General features: G+C 42.4%; 1 protein-coding gene across 1 annotated transcript in view; it reads left to right on the top strand.

Moving 5' to 3' along the window:
* Nucleotides 1–24,698, top strand: part of pcbp4 (poly(rC) binding protein 4) — a gene marked incomplete at its 3' end in the record, with an annotated part of 92,312 nt that overhangs the window by 56,618 nt on the left and 10,996 nt on the right. Inside the window, 7 exon segments of the mRNA XM_079186651.1 lie at nucleotides 6,883–6,999; nucleotides 9,783–9,914; nucleotides 10,624–10,752; nucleotides 13,171–13,245; nucleotides 14,983–15,054; nucleotides 23,323–23,364; nucleotides 23,527–23,605. Of these exon segments, the coding sequence (XP_079042777.1) occupies nucleotides 6,883–6,999; nucleotides 9,783–9,914; nucleotides 10,624–10,752; nucleotides 13,171–13,245; nucleotides 14,983–15,054; nucleotides 23,323–23,364; nucleotides 23,527–23,605 (646 nt within the window).

The raw sequence follows: 24,698 nt of genomic DNA, 5'->3' as shown, positions 1-24,698 counted from the left end.
AGAGAGAGACAAAATGAGAGACTGAGGTAGAGAGCCAGAAGGTGTAGAGGGTTAGCCCCGAAGTTAGCGACGGCTGCGGTGCACTTAAGGTGGGCTGACTTTTAAGGTGGACCAGCGCTATCCTCCTTTAAGTGACAACAATTTTAAATTCTTCACGCCACTACTACAGAGTACGCTGTGTTCGTATGAGGGAAAAGCTTTATGTCTTTGTGCTGTCTTCGCTGTCAGCGGCCTGTTAAAATGGTAGCACCACTTGGAGCTGTGATCCCTATGGAATATCTGTCCTCTCCGTCAGAGACGCAAACAGAGAGAGAGAGAGAGAGAGAGAGAGAGAGAGAGAGCCAGAAGGATGTTGAAAGCAACAAAATGAGCATCTGAAGCAGAAGAAGAGAGCCAGAAAAACGGAGCTTTTAAATGACAGATTTACTCGTGATCCAGGAGCTAAGAAACTGACGGGAATTTCCTCCTTTTGTTATTGTTCCAATCGCTGTTCATTCGGTCAAAGATAAAAGCAAGCACGTGGTCTCCCATCCACCGTCGTGGTCTCTCACAATAGTTTATATTATGTCACCATCTCTGATCGTTGACTCATGAGTCCACCACAAACATTCATCAACTAGAAACAAACATTCATCCTAACTGACTTTCTGTTGGCCTTGTTTTCTCGCAGAGCTTCGTGAAAAAAGAAATGTCCTTCGATTTGTGTCCTCGTACACAAAAACCAATAGATTGCATTTCATCGGTATTTCACAAACTGCCATGAGAGATAATCTCTAAGCCGATAATGTTTAACATGTTGGACCTTTATCCAATCAGAGTTGAACTACTTTATTTCGATGAACCCAGCCGGGCTGCTGGATCGAGTGCGTCGGGAACGTGTCAAACGCAACTTTAGTGATTTGGCCATTTCATAAAAGTTGTGCAACATGAAGGAGCACAAAGAGCACAATATTGTTAGAGGCGTTGATGAACACGTCCAATCACATTCACTCCTTTAATCCCGTTGTGACCGTTGAGGAATCCTGTCGGTGAGGTTTCCTCAGAGGAAAGAGAAGAACAGACGAGCCGACGGTCCTGAGGGAGTTTGAAGTGATTCACGGTTTTGACGTAGAGCTGTGTGAACCGTGTCCAACACTTCTGTTGATGTGCAGAAGGAAGTGTGTAGAATATTTGATCAAAAGCACTCGCTTGATGTGCTCATAAGTGCATCACGTTATTTTAGAACCGCCTGGCGCTTGTTGCTCAAAGTGAAACCAGCGGCTCTGCCGTGTGTGATTGACATGTGGCCAATCAAAGGACCTGTATTTGACTACAACCAATAATACATTTTGATAAATTCGATCCAAATGAACGCTGGTTTCACGTTGTTTGCTCGAGTAGTTCCTCTTTCGCTTCTGGCAAAAGACGACTTGTGATATTCGGGTCGCTCTCCGCAGCCGTATGAATATTTAAACACCGTGGATCCACGACTTCAGATGTTCTGCGTTTTGTCCCTGTTGAACGTGGAACACAGGCGCATCGGTGGCTCGTAACATATGCGACACCTGACGTGACTATGAGAGAGAGTCTGCTATAGGTTTAAAGAGAGCAGAGATGTGGGGGTTTCCCGGAGGAGAGTCACTGTGAAGCCGAGATCGTCCTTCTCCAAACACGCAGATCAAGAGAGAAAGTCAGGGAGTGAAGGTATCGGCTGAATGTGTGTGTGTGTGTGTGTGTGTGTGTGTGTGTCTGTGTGTGTGTGTGTGTGTGTGTGCCCTTTCATACTACGCTGGGTAAACATGGATGAGGTGTTATGTCACCAAATCCGTATTGTTGTGTTGCAGAAGCCCTCCTGAGTCCTCTGTGTCGGCGCAGCAGCAGCAGCGGAGTCAAATTAGATTCCAGTTTCCTTTAACGAGGCTCAAAATAGGTCACAGAACTGCTTCCGGTGTGTTTCAACAAGAAAACAACACTCCACTGTGTTTTAATGAGCCTCAATTTACTCAGTTTATTTCCCTGTTTGCCTTGGAATGTTTATTAATAATCCACAAAAAAACATTCTGGAGGGATAAATAGTTTTAGAAACGTGTCTTTAGAGAAATAGTTTGAAGATGACTGCGCATTAATCAACACTCAGGAGACAGAGAGTTGTGTTTCAGTCAAGGGAGGTTTAAGAATTTTAAGTTATTTTTGCAACCAGTGAACAGGAAGTGACCATATGTGGACTGAGGAGGAGTGACGTAGAGACATATACGTCTCTGGTAGAGACCTGTCAATCACTGTGTAGCCCCGCCCTAAAGCATCCCCTGCTTTATGGTCTGTTTGACTCTAAATGGACCATCATTTACTAAATGAACATCATGCTGTATTGAAGAAGACATGAAACTAGAGATTGAGACCATAAACTCATGTTTACAATGTTTACTGAGGTAATAAATCAAGAGAGAAGTAGAGTCATTTTCTCATAGACTTCTATACAACCAGAGGAGTCACCCCCTGGTGGACACTAGAGAGAATGCAGCTTTACAAAAAACGAAGAGAACTTTTCGTGAGATATCATACGAACCGTTGTACGAGGATACGGTGACCGAAACTAAACGTCCACCCCTTCGATATTAACACTGCTGAAACTGAAAGTGCATCAAAACAGTTGGAACACAAAATCCAAGACTAACACTGCAAACAAAACTAAAAACTTCATCAACTTTGTTGAAAAAAAAAGAAAAAATCCGAACCGAACCGAGGTATCGCCTCAGAAGAGAGACGGGAGGAAGAAAGAAAACAGATTGTCTTTCTGTGTGACGGCGCAGCTCTCAGAGCAGGAAGCATGAATATTTAAATGAGTATTTGCCTCTCAAGGACAAACCACAACACTGGATATACAGTCGGACTGGATTTATAAGCTTCGTCTTCCTCTCATTACTCTTCTTTATTCCCCATGCAAACCTCACTCCATCACCTCATTGTGTATGCAAACTGATGGATCAAACACACACACACACACACACACACACACCGGCGTTCACTTCCCCTAATGAACTGCCGAAACCCAGTGTTTCAAGGCTGCATCTTTTTTTAGCACAACGCCAGGTTTCTTTGGAGACAGAATCACCACATGGACACACTTTCACACAGCAAGCAAGAAGTCCCTTTTCATCGAGTCAATAAAAGCACTGATGTCAGGCTGTAGCTCTTCATAACAGCTTCACACACAGGAACACACACACGTACCTGGACATGCATGCAAACACACACACACACACACACACACACACTGGCAGCATGACTCTCTAATAAAGCAGAGCAGAGCAGAGTAATCCAGTTGAATGACATGGCTGTCCATCCGTCCTCTCCAAACGAAGAGTAATGGAGACAAGAGGCCCACGCTGCAACAGCAAGACGACGTTCTGCTGCACATCTCACTCATTAGGGTGGGAGGACGAGGAGAGAAGGGGGGGGGGGAGAAACAGGAACAGTACCAGCAAAGGAACCAGTTTCTCACATATGGGAGAGAATGAACCCTCTGAACCTCAAAACCAATCAGCCAGAAGCTGCAAAAAGCCGTCATTATGGTCAGATCTCCATCTGTACGGCGGCTCTTGAACACATCATGTGTGACGAACACTTCCGTCAGAAATATAAACCAAAACTAAGCTTAAAATTGTGATCTGTCTTTACAGGAAAATGTGTGCATTCTGGGCATTCTGGGTGTCATGATGACGCTTTCCCACGTGTCTTTTTTTGCCCACGTCGTTGCCGTCTTAACATCAACGTCAGCTTTAGATAAACGTAGACAACGTAACAGGAAAACACGTCGCAAACATCACTAACGTAACTGCACAATAACTGGACAACTCGTCGGTCTCCTGGTTGAGAGTGTTTGTTTGACCCTTCCTCAGTAAGTAGTCTCCCTCACTTTGCATATGACATCACTTCCTCTGAGCGTAGCATGTTGACGCGGACGCCTTTACATTGCAGTCAGTACAGACTATACGTGATGTGAGATGACAAAAAGAAAGAATGGAGGCGTTATTGTGTGCTTAACGTCATTCATACGTCATAACGAGACTGAGACATTTTTTTGGACCTCTCACCTTTTTTAACTCCCGCCCGCATGACAGACTTCCTCGCTCTCTATACCAGGACGGTACTTGTTCTGAGCGTATTGTAATAACGCAGATCTATAGAAACGGGAGGCGAAGGAAGCGGGAAACAAATGAGGTGAAGGAAAGGTTAGAAGGAGGGTAACCAGAGGGGAGGGAGTGAGAGGGTAATTAATACCACAGAGGTTAAGTAAGGATCACAAGAAGGACAGACGGATCCGGGAAGTAATAGATGGTGTGATTGCAAAACAGTGAGATGAATGAGCAGTTGAGCGGGGGGGGGGGGGGGGGGGGGGGGGGGGGGATCGATAAATTAATGATAATGAGACTGATTAGATGAAAGGATAAAAGGCAACGAGTGAGTGAGTGAGTGAGTGGTGACGACAGTGGATGGATGGATAATGAGGGGGTATGAAAAAAAGAAAAATGAACGAGATGTGGGGGAAGGAAGGACATACTAGTAGTTAGATGGATGGAAGGAAGGATAGATGGATAGAGGGATGGATGGATAGATAGATGAATAGATAGATAGCAGTAAACAGATGGCAGCTAATATATTTTTATTGAGATAATAAATGGAGAGAGTTATTCCATCACTGCTACCAATCGCTGTACAAAAGGTACAGCACACACACACACACACACATTGTCATACAGAGACGGCACATTTCTTCTATTTACATAACAATGAGAGGAGACTGCATTCTACAGAGGATGATATCAAGGACCACAGGGGAGTCTCACTAACACACACTCACAAAAAACAAAAGAACAAAAGCATGTACACAATCACACAGTCACACCGCCACACAGTCACACAGTCACCGTCACACCGTCACACAATAGCACAGTCACACCGTCACACCGTCACAGTCACACCGTCACACAATAGCACAGTCACACCGTCACACAATAGCACAGTCACACAGTCACACCGTCACACAATAGCACAGTCACACCGTCACACAATAGCACAGTCACACAGTCACACAGTCACACCGTCACACAGTCACACAATAGCAGAGTCACACAGTCACACAGTCACACAATAGCACAGTCACACCGTCACACAATAGCACAGTCACACAGTCACACAGTCACACCGTCACACAGTCACACAATAGCACAGTCACACCGTCACACAGTCACAGTCACACCGTCACACAATAGCACAGTCACAGTCACACAGTCACACCGTCACACAATAACACAGTCACAGTCACACAGTCACACCGTCACAGTTACACCGTCACACAATCACACCGTCACACCGTCACACCATCACTCAGAACCCAGTCCAGCAGCACCAGGTGGGTTGTTTAGGGGGAAACAGAAGTAGAGTCATTTTCTCATAGACTTCTATACAACCAGAGGAGTCGACCCCTGGTGGACATTAGAGAGAATGCAGCTTTAACACATGAAGCGTTGGTTTGACGCTAAGCTGAACATTTGGGAGGTCAAAACGACGTGTTGGCTGACGGTTTGTGGAGAACTTTGTCTCTCAGTGAGGTGAAACCAGCGTGGAGAGCTCTGCACAGAACGAATGCCTTTGTTTCAGTTTTAAAATGTAAATGACATCTTTATTATTTCTCAGTTCACAGATGAGAAATGATTTTTCCGTTTGCTTCTGTTTTCTGTTTGGAGAGCTGTTTCCTGAACACGTTTATTTTGGGTTATAGTGAAAGTCAGGGTGCAATGTCAGTGTTTTAATTTTAATCTTGGCACAAACACGAGTGTATATAGTTATAGTTAGGAGACAGAACAGAGCAGAGCATTCTGTGTTTTTTATGGATGGTGAAGCCCAGACAAAATGTTTTCTCCGTCTAAAGAAGCAGGAGACTCAAAACCTGCACGCTCTCTATTTATCTCCACTTCCTCCAACTCACACTTCAATTTCCCCCGACACTCATCCCGTCCGTCCGTCCTCGTACTGTTATTACTGCACCTTCTCTATATCTTCGCCTTCTCCTCAAATATTTGCACCACCTTGTCTCCTCTCCTCTCCTCCTGGTCCTTCCTTTTTTTCTCACTTTCCTTTCCTGCTCTTCCTCCTCCTGCCCTTCCTCCTCTTCCTCTTCCTCTTCCTTTTTTTAAAAATAAACCCCCACCCACCTCTCCTCTCATTTCCTGGGCTTGACTCCCGTCTTCCTCCCGTCATCGTCCTCGTCAAAAATAATCTTTCTCTCCCTAATCTCCCCCAATATATTCTCACCGCCTTTTCATTTCCTCCTCTGCTCTCCTTCCTCCCCTCCCCCCCTCCCTCGTCTACCTCCTCTCGTGGAAAAAACTCGATTTACTACATCACTCTTTCTCATCCGCCTGCCTCCCCCTCTCTCCTCCCTCTTCCAGCCTCCTCGTAATCCCTCTCTCTCCTCCCTCATCACAGGTGAGTCTCCTTTAGGGAGCGGAGGAGCAGTGTGGGGAGAAAAAAACTGGTTCTCCTCCTCTTCCTCTTTAGTGGCCCACATATCCCTCCCTCCTCTCCCCCCCCACTAATGTGTTTTCTCTCTCCTGTGTTCCCCCTTTCCCCTTCCTCTGTCCATTATCCTCCATCCTCCCTCCCTCCCCCCCTTCCTTCGTTACTCACCTCCACTCTGCTCCCCACTTTCCTCCCTTCCTCCCCGATTGTTTTTCCTTATTTCCCTTCCCTTGCATTATCCCCTCATCCCTTTCCTTACCTCCCCCTTTTCCCTCCCTCTTGCCCCCACCCAAAATGAATAATTTCCCACAATCCCCCCCTCCCTCCCTCCCTCCCTCCCCTCCCCCTCCCTTGTTCCTCCATCTCTGTCCGGACCCACAGAGCAGTGCGAGGATCAACATCTCAGAGGGCTCCTGTCCGGAGAGGATCATCACCATCACGGGGCAGACGGACTGCGTGTTCAGAGCCTTCACCATGATCACGTTCAAACTGGAGGAGGTACACACACACACACACACACACACACACACACACACACACACACACACACACACACACACACACACCTCTGAGCTCCCAGTGGTGTCCCAGAGCTGCTCTGAGTGAAGTGCTTGACCTTTACTTCCTCTGCAACATGTCTGTTCTCTGTCAGGGAGACATTTATTATATGTCCAATATGGTTGTCTGACCTCACACAAACACACACACACTTATAACCAGCACACATACGCACACACACACACACACACACACACGCATGATTTAAGAGAATTAGTGAGCGTCCATGTGGGTTGCTTAAGAACACGTCGCGTGCCGACACATTAAATCCAGACAGCTGGTATTTAAATCTGAGTGATTCTAATGAAAGTAAAGGAGCTGGAGGAGCGCTGATGTTAGTGGACAGAGATGTAGAGGATAGTAGACGGGCTGAGAGAGGGAGAAGAAGGGTTTAAAGAAAGAGATACGGAGATGAAGAAGATGAGGTGCAAAATAAAGTTAATGAGGAAGAAGAAAGATTATAAGAAAGAAGTATGAAAAAGGGATTAAATGAAGAGAGTAATCAGAGAGAGAGCATCATCTATTAAACCTTTCTGAACATGAATGCAACCAGCTGCCGTTCAGACTGTTTAGATTATATTCCTCTGCTTTCCTTCATTCTATGTGATAGAGAGGGAAACGTATCTGTGGTTTAAAGTGCTGGTTTAATCAAGAAGAAGACGAGACTAACAGACAGAGAAATGAATCTGAAAGTTGTAGGATGCAGGATGGATGATGAGCAGATCCAAGTACACGAGGAGAATCACTGTCCAATGAGAGACGCCGTGGAGGAAAAGAGAAAAGAGATGAAGTGATATAGTCGGGTGTAATTAAGATTAATCTTCAGAGAGACGAGAGGATGGAAGGATGGAAGAGTTCCTTTCACATCTCGTCCGTGTCTCCAACTGCACTTTATTTGAAGTATAGATGAAAAATATGACTTTATTTACAGCAAAGAAAACCCACCGGGGCCTAAAGTAGCAGCCAGCAGAATATAAAGAAATCTAAATAACCATCAGAGCCACACACACACACACACACACACACACACAATACTGAGCATCGGCAGACAAACAACACACAAAAAGAAAAAACATATAAACGATCTTCAGCCTCCTGCACGTCTAGACTTTTCACCAGGATCAAGAACACCAGATTGTTTTCCTCCCACACAAAACATTTCACAGCTCGGCTAAACACGTCGCATCCAGAGGCAACGGCTGCACGTGTGGGACAGTACCGGCTGTCAATTACTGTGACAGGAAAGCAAGAAAACGATACATATATATATATATACATATATATATATACATATATATATGTGTATATATATATATATATATATATATATGTATATATATGAATACGTGCCGGGTCGTTCATCTATTCGGATCTCGTTCCTCTGACGGGCAGCTCAGACGAGACGGCGCTGCTATTTACATTTGGAGGCGCGATGAGGCCCTAATTGATTGAACCAATCGTATGAAGACCAGGTGACTCAGGCCGCTATTTATTACCTGAGTTAATTAAAAGAGAGCGAGAGCCAGAGAGTCTTGAAAAGGGGAGAGAGAGAAAGGGAGAGCAAAGGGGGGGAGATGGTTTGTAATGAGAAACCGGAGGGGAGACGAAGTCAGGAAATAAAAGGAAGAAGAGCTGCTGAAGAGGACATGCAATAAAAAAACAAAGCAACAAGCGAGAGAGGCTTCTCTGTCTAGTGAGAACAAAGAGCAGAAGTTTTAAAGATGGAGTCAAGTTGAGGGGTGGAGACGGGTGAGGTTAGAGAGAGGTGACGTGTGATGAAGACTAAAAACGGATTAAAACACGTTCTCCGCAGGACGTTCTACTTCAAACACCTTTTACAGGCGGCGCTTTGATTCACCGCAGGTCTCTGGGAACGAGCAGGCAGAGAGCCTCGCGTCACAGTTTAGATTCAAGATCTTTAGATGAACCAGTCTCAGTGTAGTCCTGGTCCTCTATATGAACCAGTCTCAGTGTAGTCCTGGTCCTCTATATGAACCAGTCTCAGTGTAGTCCTGGTCCTCTATATGAACCAGTCTCAGTGTAGTCCTGGTCCTCTATCAGTAAAGAGACCATCAGAGAGAAGATGGCCCAGACAACATGGATGTCTGGGTCCTGAACACTTTTATTGCCGTGTTTTTAACATTTTAACATTTTCCCCAAATACGGGAGAAACGCAAAGGGAAAAATAATACGTAGATAAATAAATAAATATCTTAATTTGAAAATGAGTATATCAATATTTTAAATAATGTAAAAATGAATACATAAAAGATAATATTAAATAATGAATAAATAAGGGAAACAATACAAAGTTAAATAAAAAAGCTAATTCAAACAGAAATATCACGTTAGGCCATATCGTATCAATTAATGAATTCATACATTTATATGTAAATAATATATATTTATATGTAAATAATATACATACATATTTATTTATATATATATATATATATATTTCAAATGGTTTCATGCTTTCGTCCTCCGTACTGAAGAAGCTGATGTTCACAGCTCTGTGACACTTTTCAAACAAACTAAAATGATGAAAAGTTTATTCAGGAAACTCAGTCTTTTGTTCGTGCACATCCAACGTGTCACATAAGCAAACATTATCGTTGATCATTTCTTAATCTGAACTTGTTTTCCAGGTTTTACTGGTCTCATCCCTCAGATGTTATGAAGGGAATCCATGCTGTTATTGAATCCATCTGTGTGTCTCTCAGGACCTGACGGCTCTGGTAGCCAACGGCACAGTGACCAGCAAGCCTCCGGTCACCCTACGGTTGGTCATCCCGGCCAGTCAGTGTGGCTCTCTCATCGGCAAGGGCGGGTCTAAGATCAAGGAGATCAGGGAGGTGAGTCCGTTTTATATTGGATAGCTTCACTAGTCATTACTAACTTCAGACACTGGATCCAGGTCATGAACATCCAGCCAGGAGACGAAGAATCATGAATGAATGTTCCCACATCGAGATCTGAGCAATACTCTCTGGATGCTGGTCACACTGAAACCTCAACATGTCCCTGCAGGAGGAAAAGAATTCAAGTTATCTTTCTGATGTTTAAAATCAAAGGACTGAACAATAATAAGACCTTGAAAGCTTCTCAGAGTCTGGCGCTCTGTCACATGTGCTGCTCGACATTCACCTCTACATGCTTGTTTCCGGAGGTTCTGGAGAAGTATTAATGAATACAATTCCAGATACTTTGCTAAAACGGTAAACACACTTTAGATTTCGCTCCAAACGTCTATTAATACGCAATCCGACACATGAACTCATGAACTATGAACACAAATGTTCGTGCAGCTCATAATTCCTGTCAGAACACAGACTCTCTCCCAGACAGCATGTTTTATGCTCAGCTTGGCTCGACATACATTATACTGTATATATTTTTTTCAGGCAGGTTGAGAATAACTGTTCTTTCTGTGCGTGCGTGTGTGCGTGTGCGTGTGTGTGTGTGTGTGTGTGTGTGTGTGTGTGTGTGTGTGTGTGTGTGTGTGTGTGTGTGTGTGTGTGTGTGTGTGTGTGTGTGTGTGTGTGTGTGTGTGTGTGTGTGCAGACGACAGGTGCCCAGGTGCAGGTGGCAGGTGACCTCCTCCCCAACTCCACAGAGAGAGAGGTGACGATATCAGGGAGCCAGGATGCCATCATCCAGTGTGTGAAACTCATCTGCACTGTAATCTTAGAGGTACGTGTGTGTGCTTGTGTGTGTGTGTGTGTGTGTGTGTGTGTGTGACCTGTTCTCGGATTCAAAAACTTGTAAGCAAACCGTTTCTTATCTCCACTCCCAGCAGTCACAACATGATTGATCAGGAGTGTTTGTGTGTGTTTGTGTCCACTATTCTCTCTGTTTTTGGTCTCCTCCACCTCCTGAGGGGAAAATCTCTCGATAAAGTCACGATAAAGCTCCGTGAAGCAGATCAAGTTCTCTGGAAGTACGCCGTCTCTGTTGTGGTTGTATGCCGAGGTGACCCCCCCCCCCCCCCCCCCACCAAAAAAAAAGAAAACCCCATTATTTTTGCTCCGAGACATTTTCTCTCTTTTAACATCACAGAACAAAAGTGTTTTTACGAGATAAGATCCACCTTTTCCAATAATCTTCAACACGGAAAACACTGAAATCTATAATTCACGATTGTATTATTATTAATCGGATCATTAAGATGAGCTACTAGCTGATTTAAAGGCCGCGGGAGCTCGTTGGTATTCCAGACACCTTAAACTGGAATGAGTGAAATAATAACGAGAAAACTCGTTCACTTTCGACTGCTGCTGCAATCAGAGAGTTTACTCCCTCGACGTGAACTTTTGCTCTTCTGTTTGATCTTAAATGAGAAATGTTTTGATCTACTTTTGTTGTCTCCCTACCTTCCAACCCAGTGCATGCTGGGATACGATACACACTGACTTTAAAGCAGCTGAATGAATGGAAAATGTTTGTCTTTAACAGAAACCTCCTCCTCCTCCTCCTCCTCCTCCTCCTCCTCCTCCTCCTCCTCCTCCTCCCTACAAACTCTAAGTCGTTCAAACTTGCAGTTGATTCACTCAACACAAATAATCCAGGAAGCAATTAAGTTTCTCATCACAATTAAATTGGGAGAACAAATTGCACAAATGTGATTCCAGTAGACGGGGTTGAACACACACGTGTTTAAAACGTGAGTGTGTGTTACAGGATATGACGATATATTTAAATTAAGCCACTAAAAAGTCTCCATTAAAACGTCATCAATCCTCAGCTGAAGCAATGAGTCAACAGATCAGAGTTGCACTTCAGCCTCCACCAGAACGTGATCAATGCTTTTCTGCAATAAAGCCACTAATTTCAGCCACACGAGCAATTCAGACAAACACGGCAACAATCCAGCAGCAGAGCAACTTCTAAATAAGAGAGACGTCGATTTTTATATGAGAAAACAGAATCATGTCGCTCCGTGTCTTCGGTGTCTCGCTGTTGCATCAAACACACGAGGAAAACAAATGTGAGTGAACGGAAAAATAATATTTGTTTTCTGCTCCTGAAACGTTTTCATCCAGACGTAAAACTGTTCGTCTCTCACAATGTTTCCCTCAGTAGAGTAGAAATCACAATCAGACGTGATAATGAGTCCAGAAACGTTAAACGTTAAAATAAATACCGATACTACTCCGGCTTTCAACACGACTCATTACTTTTAGTGCAACCATCTAAAAATAACCACGTCGCTGTTTTATAATCTCTGAGCCACGAAGTAGAAGATGTGAAGTTTGTGGTTTTCCTCACAAATATATCGTTTTTATGTGCACATGTCATTAAGTTAAAGGTGAGACGCCTCATAACTTTCATTATTTTGTCTATTTGTGTCGGTAGATTTCTCCTAAATTCACCAAAAGTTACCATTACATAATGCCTCATTTGCATATATTTCAGAAAACTTATAATACAAAAAATGATTGTCTTAATTTCAATAATGAACTGGTGAAGTTGATATCTATTGGTATTTTATTTTTACCCTCTTCACCTGTAGTGTCTTCCTTAAACAAAGTCATTAGAAGCTCGTTCTCATTATATTGATCAAGACACCTTGAAAACTGGACCTGTTTGCTATTTTGACTCCATTTGGCTGCATGAACTATCAATCAGCTCTCCATCAATTGACAGCCCATAATAGTGCTGCATGGTGGGTGGGGAAGCATTAAACCCGATGAACACGTCGCTCAGACATTACAGATCACTGCTCAGCTGGAGTTTGAGTTAAGTTGAGATGTCCTTCATCACAAGTTTTCGCCGTCACAAGCGATTCCGTTTGCGCTGCAGCCACGACTTCTGATGCCACGCATTTGTTTTTGTCGTTTGCTTAAATGTTTTGTTCTTGTTTGTGAGACAGCGGACGCCTCGGGGGCGCAGGACAGATGTTCTGATGATAAAGTGGAATCAAGTCTAAAATAGAAAAGGTTGTGACAGACTGTGCTCTTCTCTGCATCGCGCACAAAGTCGGTCAGATTGACAAAAGGAAAGGACTTCTAGTCCTCAAAATAGGACAAAACCTGAGCACATACACAAAGGCCCAGACTTCCTCGGGACTCACTTCCTTTCTGTTTCCTCTTCCTCTCTCCGTCTCTTCAGTCTCCGCCGAAGGGAGCGACGATTCCCTACCGACCCAGCCCGACCCCGGGAACCATGGTGCAGGTGGGAAACCAGGTGAGAGGAGGAGAGTCCACTGCAATGATTTGGTGGTTCACTCAGGACACGATATAACATCACAACGTGTTCAATCAGCTACAAGACGGCAAATAAATGATGGATGAAGTGACCGGACTCGTGCAGGATCCCGGGGGGGGGTAGTGATTTAAGAGAACGGGAGGAAGACGGTTAAGTGGAAGAATAAAGGGAAAGATGGATGGAGGTGACAATGGGAGGATGGGATGTTTTGGGGGGAGGCAGTGGGGGACGGATGGAGGGGAGAAGAAATGATGGATGGATGGAGGGGAGGACGGAGGAACGAGTCGATGGTTCATTCATCGTCGGGGAATTTGCTTTGGTTTGCAATTTGAATGTTATAGAAAATACTCACTTGTTTGCTTTGCCTTTAATTAACACACACACATGCGCACACACACACACACACACACACACACACACACACACACATCTATTTCATAGGTCACAGTTTGTGAATGACAGCTCCCGTCACCACCCATCCAACAGGATACAAATGAGGCTTTTTTTCATGTTTTTTCAATACAAATCAGAACTATTCATCAGTAAGATGTGTGTGTGTGTGTGTGTGTGTGTGTGTGTGTGTGTGTGTGGTGTCTGGTGTCTGGTGCGATGCTTAACTGGCTGTGTGACCTCGGCAGCATGCAGGTTGTGTCATTTGGTCAGTTTGAGCCGCTTCCCTGAGAATATTCCCAAATATTAGGGAATGTGTAGAAATGGAGCCTCAACCTCAGAGCCTAAAAACCATCCTCCTGCTCATCTGAAATATATGAGTAAGAGAGAAAAGAAGATCACCTTTAACTTCGAGGTGCATCACAAAGTCTGTTTGTTTCATCTCCATTCTTTATCCCAAGATGGCCGCTGAGCGTTTTTAGTCCTTTGTCAGCTATTGTGTGTGAGAACGACATTCCCCCTCAGGGATCAATAAACTACTCCTTCTCTTCTGCTCTCATCTTCTTATCGGCCAATAAGATTAAAAGGAAACTAAATGAACTTCTTATCTTTGTTTTTGGATGATTGGGTTTTTTATTGGTGCTGCCTCATAATTCAAAACAATCAGCAACATTTGATAAAAAAAAATAAAAGTAATTATCAATAAGGGGACGAAATAATTAGTTAAACCAAGAGCAGCAATCATGAAGTCACTCACTCACTGATTGGACAGTTTTGATGATGTCATTCTGCATCATCTGCTGGTGGCTGTCGGCACGTTTCTTATTTTATATATATATATATTTATACATTACATTACAGTCATTTAGCAGACGCTTTTATCCAAAGCGACTTACAATAAGTGTGTTCAACATCGGTATTCAAGAGAACTACTCGTCACCAGAAGTCATAAGTGCATCTCCTTTAAACAAGCATCTAAGAGCATAAACCAGAGCTCGGTGTTGATCTCGGTGTTGATCTCGGTGTCGATCTCGGTGTCGATCTTGGTGTTGATCTCGCTGTCGATCTTGGTGTCGATCTTGGTGTCGATCTTGGTGTTGATCTTGGTGTCGATCTTGGTGTTGATCTTGGTGTTGACGTTAAAACTATCTCGACAGTCGGTTACCTTTCAGTCTTCATCCGGATCAAATGAACCAATCTACAGGCGTGAAGGCGTCCTAAAGATTCATGATTTGTGAAACACGGTTTTTATCGGTTGTTGTTGAGGTTTGATCTGGTTGCAGCTCTAACGTTGACTCTGCTTGTGTCTCTCTGTGGCGGCTGAAGGTGTTCGAGGCGTCAGACTTCGGCTCTCACCCTCTGTTCTCGGTGGCACAGGGAGGAATGGACATGCAGCAAGTGAGTATGGCCGTCTGGGAGCTGGGAGGGGTTAGATTGACACAGGCTTTAAAATATATAATATTCAGAAATGCAAAAATCCTCATTTTATAAAATAAATCACTGCTTACATTCATCCTTCAGTGTGAAAGATCCAATTTTCTTGTCATTTTCGTCAACACATAAATCCTCATTTTCAATACGGCCCTGCACTTTGTTTTATTCCAGCGATAAATCAATTGATCTTTATTGAATTTCGGAGGGAAATCTCTTCATATGGAGCCCTGAATCTGTGTGGGTAAAAGACTCAGGGACTTCAATCACGGCACGTCGTAAAAAATAAAACGGAAGGCCAGAGAGTTCAAGGACCCCAAAATAAACACGTCTGCACAGAGACGGATAAAGTCTTCTTCTTCACGCGAAAAGCTAAGCGATTCAGGGCCGGGGTGACCAAGGTGAAGAGGACAGCCTCGGAGCAAAGTATGAAAACACTGAGATGGAAAGAAAAGGAAATGGTGATGGTGAAAACAAAGATGGAATCTCGTCTGTTGCATCGGTTTTATTCTGCCTGGAGAATGTCTGACTGGTCTGAAAGCAATCCGACGAGGAAAAAAATGGAGCCGATTCACGTCAAAGTTGTGAAACAGCCATTCAGGCATTTACTGTAATTGCAAGAATGAATTGGGCAATTCATACGTCAATTTTTGTTGTGTGCTTAAATGGTGCTCACGCAGTGCTAATGGTTCCTCTTGAAGTTTCAGTGCTCGTGTTGCTTTGATGGCACGCTGCAGGGCTGTGCTGCGTGGTAAAAGAGGAACCAGAGACTCTCGTTGGCAAACAATTAACACTTTTTCTGCAAAGAAAATGTTGATTTATGACGGATGTTTTCTTTGTTTTTAACTCAAGGGGCTGATCCGCTCTTTTTCCATGGAGAATATAGAGTTCTGAAGGGATGACGTATATTTGTAGCCAACAGGAAGTTATCATCGACGATTAACCCCTCCAGGGGGTTTTAGGTCGGGTTCACGCACTTATGTTAAATCTATTGTTTCAGCTTGTAGACGTTTTACACATTTCACACAAAAGAAAATGTTTAGCTTCACATAAAAATAAGATATCAGCCTTAAAAAAATGAGACGAAACGATTACCTGATTTTAGAATGTTGTTTCAATTCGTATTATTTTTCTTTGATACGGGCACAAACGCAACAATATGTCAATTAAACTCGAAAAAAAGGAAGAAAGCACTTGGAAAAAAGGAAAATAGATCATTTTTTATGTTGGTCTATTATTCTTTTATCTGAAAGACATTTCCTTGAGAATCTTTATTTTTTTTGTTTGCTTATATAGTTATCATTTGCGTTTACAAATGCAACCTGTAATTTCCTCAGCACTTACTGTAATTTCATCTTTTCCTGCTGGATGTGAATATTTGCTTTTTTCCTGCTGCACAAATAGCTTTCATGTCGAGGGTAAAGGGGGGGGGGGGGGGGGAGTGTAGAGCATCCATAACTGAATGGTCTGAGGTCAGTTTCCGACAGCTAGCGTGTCGCCGTCATTAGCTAAATGTCCTTCAACCAGCCACTAGACCCACAATCATTGCTGACGCGTTTATTCCATGTCAGCGGCCTCAGGGAGCAAAGTCCTTGTGCGTCTAAATACTTTTATAAATACTGAATACGTGCTACTGCAGCGTTCAAGGGCCTCGTGGAGAAAAATGCAATTATAGCATTTAGTTCTCTTTGAAAACGGTTGTACGACGGTTTGTCACTAATGGATAACGTTTAGCTTCAGAAGGACGAAGTGGGAAGTCATGAGACCTTTGATAAGAGTGAAGTAGAACGGGGAGATCAGTCTGTGATTTAAACTCAGGTAACGAGAGTGTTGGTTGAACATTAGATTCTATTTTAATTCATAAGACAGAACGTTCAAAGGGTCACTGTTGGTCTTCTTCAAATGTTTATTTCGTCTGTTTTGATTGTCGGTCTGTGGGCGGTTTATGGAGAGATCAAGGTTGCATTTTAATAACAGAGACGTTGTGACGGACGATGAGATGTTGGTGTTGAAGGAAATCAATCGTATCGTCCTGAACACTTTTATACACGACAGCTCAAGGTTTAAGAGAGTTCAATCCTCAAGTATAGAAACGGATTCACACGGAGATGAAATACAAGATGAATACAAATTAAAATAGATAAAGTCTAATTTAATTAAAAGATAGAACGTGCTTGAGAGTTAAAGAGTGAACCTTGAAGTGCAGCATGACGTAATGGAAATAATGAAGAAAGACTAATAATCAGAGAAACTCAAGATTTCATCTTTTTATATGATAAGATATATTAAAACTAAGTCTGCTTTTCATAAATCTTCTTAAAGTCTTCTTCAATCAGTCTTTAAAAATGTGACAAAAGAAATGACCTGCTTTCATCATTTCCTTTATTATTTCATTTGATACTAATCTTTGTAACAAACACAACAGTATTTCAATAAAACCTTTTAAAAATAAATTAAATAACAAGAGAGAAAGAAATATCTTAATGAATTCAAATAATGAGTCTAATATATGCAATGCCTATAAAGAGTATTCACCCCGTTGGATGTTTCACCCTTTTGTTGCTTTTATTCATGAAATCATGGTCCGTGTAATTTGGCTTTTAACAAGAATTTGCAAAAAAAGCTTCTTTCATGTCAAAGTGAAAACAGATTTTTACAAACTGATGTCAATTAATAAAACATGTGTCGTGTAAAATAAGTGTTTGCATAAATATTCACCCCCTTTAAAGTGACTGACCGAATTCAACAAAGTCCAGCTCGTTGATGTCATATAAATATATATTAAGCTTTCAAAGATCCCGTTGAAAGTACGACAAACTTCTCCCGAAGAAGCTTCAAGCGAAGTTGGAAAAATGTATCGTCCAGTTCCTTTGATACTGAAACGATATCGGCTTCAACAAAACAAGTTCCACATCAGCTGAGGCCGTCTTGGTTGTTTTCATCATTATGGTCTACGTCCCAAACACGACCGACATCAGATCGAGGCCTGTGATTGGACGTCTCTGGCTGCGAGACATCATGTCCAAACCGGAGAGGGAGCGTTCCCTCAGGCGAGTTATCTGCTGAAGTAACTGACTCATTAATTAGGACCTGAAAGTGGGAAACGCTGACTGACCTGGAGACAGATTGATTCTGACAAGAGACACACAATCACATGAAGGTTAAAACGATCGAGAGAAGCTGACTGACTGCAATGCAGATTAACCGACAGATTAAGAGACACGCGGCTGGACAAACAGACGCAGTGACTACGGGTTAAAAGACAGACAAGTCCTTTTACATAAGTGTGTGTGTGTGTGTGTGTGTGTGGCTAATGGAGGCTCCTCAGGACTGATGGGAGGGAGGAAGTGACAGGGAGAGACTGAGGAAGACGAGAGGGAGAAACTGGGGGAGGAAGAAGAAGGGAAGCGTTCATGTTGTGTGTCAGTGGATGTGATCTTCTGTCGTTGGGAGGACACTTGTTTCTAACAGCTGCATGTTTGGAAAAGAAATGTTGGTTTGCGTACCGACGTTTTTGAAGCCTTAAGTCGCCATCTTGGATTACAGTCGTCGCCATTTTTGGCTTTTTGCAACCTTCGCTCACCATCGTAATAACAACAGCCACTAGGGGGCTTTGTCACTTAAACGTAAATTTATGTCGTTTTTGGGGCTACTTGCCTAAACGATTGTCATTTTTCTCGATAGTAGAGTCTAGAGTAAAAACTAAATAAAGATACTAAAGCGTAGTAAATGTACACTGTTTTTTTTAATCCCAGCATCCCGGCTAGCTGGTGCGTAGCGCTCTCAGCTCAGCAGGCTGCAGTGATCTGAACCGATCGTTTTATCAATCAGAAATGATCATTTCTGGTTCTCTTGAGGCAGGAAGACTTCAACTTTTCTACAAAACAATCAGCTCCTCCGCTCCCAATTGGTACCTCCAATATGGCCGCCATGTTACATCACCGGAAAGCTCTTTTTTTAGGGTTAAAAGAACGAGACTCTGAAGAGAAGAAGAGGATTGTGGGAGATGTAGGAAGTGGGGACAGGGAAGAGATAGAAAGTGAAAGTTTGGGCCACACAGGGTGGAGTGACAGGAGGAGGGTTGGTGCAGAGTTAAGTGGCCGTGCGAAGCGATTAATGCTTTTAATTCATTATTTAAGCCGCAGCGACGCGGAGGAAGTAGAGAGCGAGAGACGGAGACAGAAGAGGATTCATCTATTTGCATACTTTCTGGTTCATCGCTCTCACTTCCCGATGACAGACTCATCTGCAGCTGTCACAGAGTCATCGCTGGGATTCAACATTAATCTTTATTTCAAGATTAAAGCTGTGAGCATTTTCTTAATGATATTGTCGGCTGGAAATCAGTTTGTTGAGCACATTTAAGAGTGAAAGTAACTTTACTTTAGAGACAGTAAATGAAGATGTATGTTAGTATGTTAAAATACAATAAGAAGTAGATTAGATACGATGAAGCAAATGTGTAGATCAAGTAAAGCAAATTCATTTTGAATGTCAGCTGCAGCATATGTTGGTAATTTAAACAATTATAAATCGATTACTTTTTTTCGAATATTAATACATTATTTATTATTTGATACATTTATAGTAAAAAGAAATCTTAATATAATTATCTTTTTAATTTGATATATTTATGGTAAAATATCTCTTTTTATTTTAAAACAACTTATCTATTAATAGTTTGATGCATTTAGGGTAAATCGTCTTGTGCTGGTGGTGAACTTATATATTTATTAAATGTGAAACAGGCCTGAAGCTCGGAGGTTCCTTCACCGCTCATCTCTGATCCATACCATATTAAACGGACGAATATTCATGAGACTCCTGTATCGTTAATTAAAATACGTATTAATAACATTTGAGTTTGAAAGGGTCTTTCATCAAGCTCGATGTTGAGCTCCACCAACAGTCATTAAGACTGAGGACCGTTGCTGAAGGCCGAGTGGATTTATTAGAACATCCAGAGGACCTGACAGCTGCGACTTCATTAACCCTCAAACACACGCTTTACAGTGTTCGCTGTAATCTCTTTAGTTAATACAGTTAATACGTGATTTATCTTTAAAATATTAGTATTCGTAGTTATTTATTACTCAAGCAGCAGCCCATGAGCGACGCCCTTTAACTGTGTGATCATCACAACATGAGTGAGCTATTGCTTTGATAAAACAGTAATCAAGTATGGCAATAATGAAGTTTTAGACACATTACAATTTATTTTGATTAATAATTAATAAAGGGCGTAATGGGTTGGCTGTTGCTAAGGAACGTGCACTAGCAGCGAGCATGTGCGCTCCTCTGTCTGAAGCCCTGGATGTCGTTTAGCAGCAGAGTTTATGTGCACGACTCAATCAGCTCCTGCAGAGAAGTTCACCTGAAGGGTTTCCATGTAGGAACTGGTTTTAACAGCTGACTCTGTTACCTGAGATCTGGAACCTTCACCTACAAACTGTCACAACCACAAAGAGACACGAAACAACCACAAAGAGACACGAAACAACTACAAAGAGACACGAAACAACTACAAAGAGACACAAAACAACCACAACGAGACACAAAACAACCACAAAGAGACACGAAACAACCACAAAGAGACACGAAACAACTACAAAGAGACACAAAACAACCACAAAGAGACACAAAACAACCACAAAGAAACACAAAACAACCACAAAGAGACAAAACAACCACAAAGAGAAACGAAACAACTACAAAGAGACACAAAACAACCACAAAGAGACACAAAGACCAGTAAGGAGTAAGGAGGTTGGCGTCGGTGGATCTGAGGTTGCGGGTGGGCGTGTGTCGGTGCAGGAGGTCAGAAAGGTATGAAGGGGTTTGTATGTGATGAAGAGATTATTATACTGGATTATTTCCTGTATGGGGAGCCAGTGTAGGTTTTGAAGGACTGGGGTGGTCTCTGGTGGAGTGGGAGAGCAGACGGGCAGCTGAGTTCTGGTTTGTTGATGATTTTGGTGGATGTGCCGTACAGGCGCATGGCAGATAAGCAGGCGTCACATCCTCCTCTGGAGGCGAGTCCCTTCCTCAGTATTTATAAAACACAGTCGTAGAAGAAGAGCCAGAAATGTCCGGTTCCAACTGATTTCCTTCTCTCGGACATTTGATGGACGTGGCCCAGAAGTGCTGCATCTGTGATGTGAGCTGTGTTAAGCCATGCATGAATATTTATGAGTGCATGTCATTTTTTTTTTTTTGCTTTAGCGCCTGCATGGATTGCTTGGATTTATGTATGCAATGCAGACTTTCAGATTTGAAGGCGTGTATAAATATTTCCCGGCATATCTGCAGATCAAGGAAGATGCAGAACAATCTGAGGGAGGCCGAGCACAAACCCATTTCTCTAGTCGCTCCTTTTTTTATGATGTGGGCGAAACAGCATTTCCTCCAAAGATAAGTCAAACCCCTGAATACAGCATCAGGAGTCAGAAGTTTAGCTGCAAGTGACAATGCTTTCTGCGTCAAGGACAACAACCACAGGCTGTATATAAATTCTGCAATTTCGCCGTCGCCATCTTGGATTACGGCCGTCACCATGTTGTTGTTTTTTGCAACCAGTGAACAGGAAGTGACCATATGTGGACTGAGGAGGAGTGACGTAGAGACGCCGTATACGTCTCCGGTAGTGACCTGTCAATCACCGTGTAGCCCCGCCCCTAAAGCATCCCCTGCTTTATGGTCTGTTTGACTCTAAATGGACCATCATTTACTAAATGAACATCATGCTGTATTGAAGAAGACTTGAAACTAGAGATTGAGACCATAAACTCGTGTTTACAATGTTTACTGAGGTAATAAATCAAGAGAGAAGTAGAGTCATTTTCTCATAGACTTCTATACAACCAGAGGAGTCGCCCCCTGGTGGACACTAGAGAGAATGCAGGTTTAAGACACGAAGCTTTGACTTCACTTTAAAGAACCGGAGGTTGCCGCCTGATAACAACTTTGAAATCTGTTATATAAGATGTGGTGAATCTCAGGGGGACACACATGATATGATGCACACACACACACACACTCCTTCATCGTCCGTGGAAGTGTTCATTCCCTTTGAAGTTCAGTGTTGGGATTCTCTTTAACTCGTGATCTTGGAGAGATAAACACAAAACACTTGAGATTCGTGACGGATGATTGAAGTGTTCGGTTCAGTGGACCATTAGGACGCATTGAACCTGACAATGGGACAAAAAAAAGGTGCTTCCCTAAATGATCAATCTCAGGATGTAGAGGGAGGAAGACCTTTTCCTTGCAACAGATTGTTGTGAGGAGTTATGAGCTCCAAAGATCTTGGGAAATGTTCTCATTTTTCATCAAATATCCAAGACGGTTGAATTTTTTACTTCATATTTTATGAGTTATCATCACATTCTAGTATCTATATGAAAATTCAAGCAGAATAAAATCACGTGTGACACACGTACTGGTACGCAAGGTTTGTTTCAGACGTCGAACACGTTACATCAAGGCAAATGTTGTTTTTACAAGTTTTCTAAAAATGTTATGTTTAAATAAGCAAATGAGGCATCATCTTTTTAAATATGTTCTAATTTGCATATATTTAAAGAAAATAAATGTGAACTTTGGATAAAGTCAGGTTCAAAGTGTTTTTTGTTGACATAGAGTCAAAGGTTTAAAGAGCGAACTTTGGAAATCTCTTTGTATCGATCACTAAATACTGTCAACAAAAACAAACATCCATGACCTCCATGTTGTTTTTAATACATGTATAAATGAGTGTGTGAGTGCTGTGTGAACTAACCCCTCTGTGTGAACCTTCAGCACATAGAGAGGAATGAACGTGTAACGTTTGGTGTATGTAAGAGCTGCTGAAGTGGAGATTCATCATCAGAGTCTGAGAACAAACTCATTTAGAGAAAACGTCCTTTAAAGAGACATTTAGTTCATTACAGACATTTAGAGACTCTACAGGTGAAGAGGGTCAACACATGAACTCATAGATATCACCATGAAACTTCACCACTTCACTCACATTAAGAGGAGGATTTATTGTGTTACAACAGAACTGAAATGTTATGTTTAAATATGTAAATGAGGCATTATGTAATGGTGACTTTTGGTGAATTTATATTTATTAAATAAACATAATAACTCCCGCTATGGAAGTGATGTCTTCTTATAGAGAAACTGTCTGTTTGGATACAAACATGTGACTTTGTTACTTTGTTGTCACTTATTCTCTTTATGTTTCTCTTTCAGACGTACGCAGTTCAGAGTCACTACGGCATTCCACATTCAGAGGTCAAATAAATGCTTTGACTCTTCAGATCATATTTTCTATTCCATTATGATGATGTTGGCATTTTTACACACACACACACACACACTCACATATATACAGTATATATATATATATCATGTTTTACTTTTTTACCCCTCTGTCTTTCTCTATTCCTCTCTCAGTTAGCAAAGCTCCACCAGTTGTCAATGCACCAACAGGGCCTGGCCTCCATGAGCCAATCAGCTACACAAGTTCTATCTGGTATGTACACACACACACACACACACACACACACTCTCACACACACACACACGCACAAAGAAGTTCTGAAGGGATGAAAATGATTGTTTGATATTTGTAAGAATTGACCCGGAGACGATTCATATTCTGTCCGTTGAATCATTAGACTGTAATTAAGAAGTAGACGTAGTCACGTAACATCACACATCGGTTTCTTGACGCCCCTTTGAGGCCTCTAATTCGTCATGTTGGCCGACGCCATCTTGTTTGTGGCCATTGTAATATCGAACATCATGCTGTATTGAAGAAGACTTGAAACTAGAGATTGAGACCATGAACTCATGTTTACAATGTTTACTGAGGTAATAAATCAAGAGAGAAGTAGTCATTTTCTCATAGACTTCTATACAACCAGAGGAGTCGCCCCCTGGTGGACACTAGAGAGAATGCAGCTTTAACACATGAAGCATCGGCTTCACTCTTCAGAACCGGAGGTTGCCGCCTCGTTAAATAATACACATTTTCTCTTGAGCTGTAGGAACAGTGGAGACGCTCAGCTCTCTGTTCTCTACACTTTCCACTTTGAAGTCACTTTGTTGTCGCGGCTCTTCAGGATTTATTTTTTGCTTCTTTCACACAACAAACGCAGCGACTGTGTGTCAACGGAAAAATAAGAAATTTAAAAAAACGTATTTCCATTACATCGAGTTTCATCATTCACCGCATCAAGAAACACAGGAGAGGATTAGTTCAGTCATCAGACATGCTCTGAATGTATCCCTCTCTTATTCCCATCAGTCGCTTTGTAAGAAGCATCAGAACACAGCGAGATAATGTTTTATCTTCTTTATTTAGTGAACCCTTCTGTGGCTGAGTTTAAATGCTGACGGTGGATTTGTGGTCAGTTAGAAAACATGCCGCTCGAATCAAAGGTGGAACAATTCATTCCACAGATTCTTTGTAAAAGACAGTTTGTGCAACAGTGAGACGTCTCGCTCAAAATGTACGAATTAAAGAAACATGGCCTTCATATTTGGCTCATGAGTTATTCATATTCAGGGGCTCCTCGTTGTTTGTACTTGCCATGCATATTCCCATTTCCTGGTATTTTATT

The sequence above is a fragment of the Pholis gunnellus genome, assembly GCF_910591455.1.
Source record: "Pholis gunnellus genome assembly, chromosome: 3".
Classification (NCBI taxonomy): Eukaryota; Metazoa; Chordata; class Actinopteri; order Perciformes; family Pholidae; genus Pholis; species Pholis gunnellus.
Note: the sequence above shows the minus strand (reverse complement) of the source record. Positions and strands in the feature narration are given on the sequence as shown.